This window comes from Beta vulgaris, chromosome 4 (genome assembly GCF_026745355.1).
Source record: "Beta vulgaris subsp. vulgaris cultivar EL10 chromosome 4, EL10.2, whole genome shotgun sequence".
NCBI classification, from domain to species: Eukaryota; Viridiplantae; Streptophyta; class Magnoliopsida; order Caryophyllales; family Amaranthaceae; genus Beta; species Beta vulgaris.
Genome location: NC_079205.1, coordinates 44864611 through 44869792, shown reverse-complemented (window position 1 = coordinate 44869792; position 5182 = coordinate 44864611). Strand labels below are relative to the sequence as shown.

General features: G+C 40.1%; 1 protein-coding gene across 1 annotated transcript; it reads left to right on the top strand.

Moving 5' to 3' along the window:
- The first annotated feature begins 2109 nt into the window (after nt 1-2109).
- On the top strand, nt 2110-4110 carry LOC125496709 (uncharacterized). Its single transcript, XM_048642242.1, has one exon. The coding sequence runs from the start codon at nt 2110-2112 to the stop codon at nt 4108-4110; it is 2001 nt and encodes a 666-aa protein (XP_048498199.1).
- Nucleotides 4111-5182: the final 1072 nt, after the last annotated feature.

Below are 5182 nucleotides of genomic sequence, written 5' to 3'. Positions count from 1 at the left end.
TAGTTACAAACTACATGTCTATAACAAGCTATGATATTCTATCCTAGACTAGCTTTTGTATAAATATCCTTCGTTGACCCTTAGTTTTCAAGATAACTAAATAAACAAAAGACATTCTAGTTATTATATAATGTGTGTTTAAGTTTACGTATTGCAAACCTAAAAAAAAAAAGTTTACGTATTGCAAGGTTGGTTATTGAATAACAACGAGAATACTCAAGTCGAGGTTAATTAGAAGACTTAGGGCATGTTCTCCCCAGCTTATTTTCAGTTTAATTTAGTTTAGTTCAGCTTCAATCAGTTCAGTTCAGTTCAGTTCAGTTTAGCTCCAATCAGTTCAGTTGAGTTCAGTTCAGCTCCATTCTTTAATAACCATTTTGTTAAATATTATTATTATGTTGGTATAATTTATTTTACTAATTACTCTTATTATTATTATTATTATTATTATTATTATTATTATTATTATTATTATTATTATTATTATTAATATTTATATCATTACTATTAAGTATTATTATTATTATTATTATTTTTATTATTATTATTATTATTATTATTATTATTATTATTATTATTATTATTATTATTGTTGTTGTTGTTGGTGTTTCTATATATTAGTTTTTTTTATTATAGTTTTACTCATTATTATTAGGATGAACATGGTTTAGGTTAAAGCACAAATAAACCCACGTTTTTTAGCCCATAAACCAATCAAATCGCTTCAAGACGGTTTATGATGTAATTTTCGCGGTCCAACCATATTATTATTTTTATTACTAAATATTATTATATTATTAAATTCAATTATTAAAATAGTAATATTAATTTACTTCTTAGATATTATTGTTATTATATATCATCATCAAGTATTAATATATTAGTACAAATAATATAAACTAATTATTATTAATTATCATTATTATCATTAATTATTATTATTATTAGTTTATGATTATTAATATTATTTATTTATAACTATCATTTAAAAATATCCAAAATACTATTAATATTATTATTCATTATTATTACTTATCATTATAATTATGATTTAATATTCATATTATTATTGTTTACATATTATTTATATATTTATTACATTCAATTAAATATAATTTAATTTAATTCAATTCAGTTCAGTTCAGTTCAGTTCAGTTCAGCTCCAATCAGTTCAGTTCAGTTCAGTTCAGCTCCAACCAGTTCATTTCAGTTCAGTACAGTTGTTTTATGCCGAAGAGAACAGGCCCTTAATCAAGATTAAACTAAAATTGTTCCGTCAATGATGAATCAAGTAAGGAACCAATATTAGTATGCATTAGCTTGTAAAATGTATATCTTCATGTATCGACTAAATGATGGTAAATGCAAAGAGCTATGTTGGGCCCATGATTTCACAACTTGGCTATATTGCAAAAGATTCAAAAAGGAGAGGGTTGAAGATGGGCCGCCAAAATGGGGAAGACTAGTTCAAAACGTGGCAGTTAAGTTGTTGAGATTTAAGGGGGATTTGTGCTGACATGGCGCTGAAATAATGGGGCCACTCTCAAGTTCAGCTGGCGGAAATTCTCTTTAGTATATATATATCATGTAAACCCAGAAAAGTAGCTAGTTTTTCTATCTCTCTCTCTCTCCCTAAGCATATAGAACAGATGACTCACCATCTTCTTTACTACTATAGTCCCTCTTGTAACAAAGAACAAAGTTCTTTACTTTGCTCGATATTTTTACGACGCTGACGTCATATTAGTGGATTGGTGATCAAGAGCATCACCCGCGGTTTTTCCCTTTTTGGGTTTTCCGCGTCAACAATTTTCTGTTCCTTTTATTGCTTTATTCAATTTACGTCGTTTATTTTTTTAATAATGTTGATTGCTATTCATATATTGATCTAGTTGTTGGCACCTTAACCTTTTTAGTACTCGGTACAAAATCGGTAGAAACAATTTGGCGCCCACCGTGGGGCCACAACAAGATCTTTATGCATCTATTGGCAATCACATCTTTTCGTTTTATTTCTCCATATTCTTCCATCTTTTCGTGTTTTCAATGGCGTGACAATGGGTCACCACCCAGGAAGTTATTGACGAGCTCAATCGCGTCAAAGCGGAGATGGCGACGTTGAAGGAGAGCTATGCCGCGTCGTGCATGGAGATCCAGAGCCTCAGGTCCGCCAAGAAGACTTCAAAGGGGTCTAAGCCTCGCAATATCTGTGGCGTCCCCAGGATGCAAGATCTGGACGGCGATGTGTTCGAGACTCCGGTGAATCGTGCTGATCCTGAAGATGTTGATGATTCGGAAAAGGAAGACGCCGACGGCGGCGAAAATAACGGCACTGGTCCTCCAAAGGGGCCCGTCGAAGGCCGTCTTGATGATCCTATCCAGCAGCGTCTTCAGCAATTAGAAGACATGATCGCTCGTATCCCTGACATCCCCCGACCCATGGAAAAAGCTACTCCTAACAGTTATGCTGATTCCCCTTTTGCAGATCCTATTGCATTGATTGAGGTGCCCAAGCGATTCTCCGTCCCATCCATGAAGCTGTATGATGGCACCACCGATCCCAATGATCATGTCGCACAATACAAGCAAAGGATGATCACCATCTCGATCCCGAAAAATATGCGAGAAGCATGCATGTGCAAGGGCTTTGGATCGACGTCGACCGGTCCAGCACTACAGTGGTTCAATAATCTCGATAACGGGATTATTTCTTCTTTTGCTCAATTAGTCAATACTTTTAATATGCAATTTGCTAGCAGCCGCAAAATGGAAAAGCAAGCTAGCGATTTGCACAGGATTGTGCAAAAATCTGACGAGTCTCTCAAAGAATTGGTGAACAAGTTTAACAGGGAAAAGGTGTCTATTCCAAATTGCGACGCCCGGACGGCTATCGAAGCTTTCAGGCGTGGCCTAGATGAGGAGTCCGACCTCTACAAGGAGCTGACAAAATATCCCTGTCCGACATTCGAAGATGCCCAAGCCAAGGCCTTGGCCCAAATCAGGCTGGAGGAGGACATGCAGTCCAGAAAGGCTTATGCTAATGTTGACAGCTGGAAAGCAGCGTCCAACAAGCAAGCGTCATGGCGTCAAAAGCCTTACGAGCCCCCGCAGCAGGTCCATAGCGTCCGTCATGTCGGGTCGGCCAGCGACTGGAAAAATGATCCTGGCCTCCCCCCCAAGCTAAGCGAATATGGTTTCAACGTCACCATGGGAGGTATCATTAATACTTTATATTCTTTAGGTTCTGCTGTTAAATGGCATTTCAGGAACGAAAAACAGACGACCCATCGCGACAAATCTAAATGGTGCGAGTTTCATGGAGACCATGGACATCATACTGACGAATGCGTCGCCTTGAGGCGGGAGGTGTCCCACCTGCTGAAGCAAGGATATCTTAAGGACCTGTTGACGGAGAAAGGGAAGCAGACGGTGTCAAAAAATGACGACCGACGTCAGCCGCCGTCATCACCACCCCATGTCAAGGTAATTAATGTTATTAGCGGTGGTTCAGATATTTGTGGAATAACATACTCTGCAGCCAAACGACATGCACGAGATGGCCCAAATCAGGACGCCGTCCCAAAGGAACTCCATCACCCCCGTGACGCTGAGTTGGAGGCTATGCCAATCACTTTTGATGACGCCGATCTCGGCGACGACAGGGACATACATCACGATGGTCTGGTAATATCTCTAACTGTCAGTATTTGCTTACTTAAACGTGTGTTAGTGGACAATGGCAGTTTAGCAAACATCTTAATGAGAGGCGCTCTAGAGGACATGGGAATCGATGAGCGTGACGTTGTCCGAAAGTCTACTGTCCTAATAGGATTCAGTGGGGAGTCCAAGCATACTATGGGAGAGGTGACTCTGCCAACCTTCGCCAAGGGAGTTAATATGCCAACTAAATTTTATGTCATTGACTGCCGTTCCCCTTATAATGTGATTTTAGGCAGGCCATGGATCCATAGCATGACGGCTGTCCCCTCATCGTTCCATCAATCTTTAAAGTTCCCCACAAAATGGGGAGTGCAAGAGATCAAAGGGGACAGACGGATCGTCAGAGAATGTTACAAGACGTCTCTCAAACCCAGGAAAGCAGAAGCATAGCAATTACAGATGCAGACGTTGGGAGAACAAGACTTTGACGAGCAACAAGTGGATGAGGTCATCTTAGACTCCAGTAACCCAGATCAGACCGTCAAAATAGGAGCTGCGTTATCTCCCGACGTCCGTCAACAGGTAATAGATTTTTTAAAAGCTAACGCTGACTGTTTTGCATGGTCCCATGAGGACGTCACAGGGATAGATCCCGACGTGATCACACACAGACTCAACGTTGACCCCAACCATAAGCCAGTCAAACAGAAGAGACGTAAATTCGCTCCCAAGCGAAATCAAATCATCAACGACGAATTCCAAAAGCTGATTGACACCGGCAAGGTAAGGGAGGTAAAATATCCTGATTGGTAAGAAAAATGGGAAGTGGAGAGTCTGCATAGACTTTACCGATCTCAACAAAGCATGTCCTAAGGACTCGTTCCCCTTGCCGCACATCGATGCTCTTGTAGACGCCACAACCGGACATGAGTTGTTGTCGTTCACGGACGCCTTCTCAGGATACAATCAAATACTCATGCATCCTGAAGATCAAGAAAAGACGTCATTCATCACCGATCGTGGCATTTATTGTTACAAGGTTATGCCGTTCGGACTAAAGAATGCTGGCGCAACCTATCAACGTCTGGTCAACGCCATGTTCAAAGACCAGCTAGGGGACACCATGGAGGTCTACATAGACGACATGCTGGTCAAATCAAAAATTCACATGACCATGTGTCCACTACAGCAATCATTCGACGTCATTCGAAGGTATGGCATGAAACATAATCGTACTTTTGGATGTCTGCAGGAAAGGGTACATTGTCACGAAGCGGGGCATCGAGGCCAGCCCAGATCAAATCAAGGCTATCCTCAACATCCAATCGCCGCGAAATGTAAAGGAAGTACAGAAGTTAACAGGACGTGTCGCTGCGTTGAATCGCTTCATCTCAAAGTCTTCGGACAAATGTCGATTGTTCAATGACGTCCTAAAGAAAAATAAAGGATTTAACTGGACGCCAGAGCATGAACAGGCCCTCCAAGATCTCAAACAGTACCTCATGACGCCACCGTTGCTGTT

What these genes read in the sequence shown, in the direction of transcription:
- LOC125496709 (XM_048642242.1), top strand. Translation starts at nt 2,110, where the DNA reads ATGGCGACGTTGAAGGAGAGCTATGCCGCGTCGTGCATGGAGATCCAG.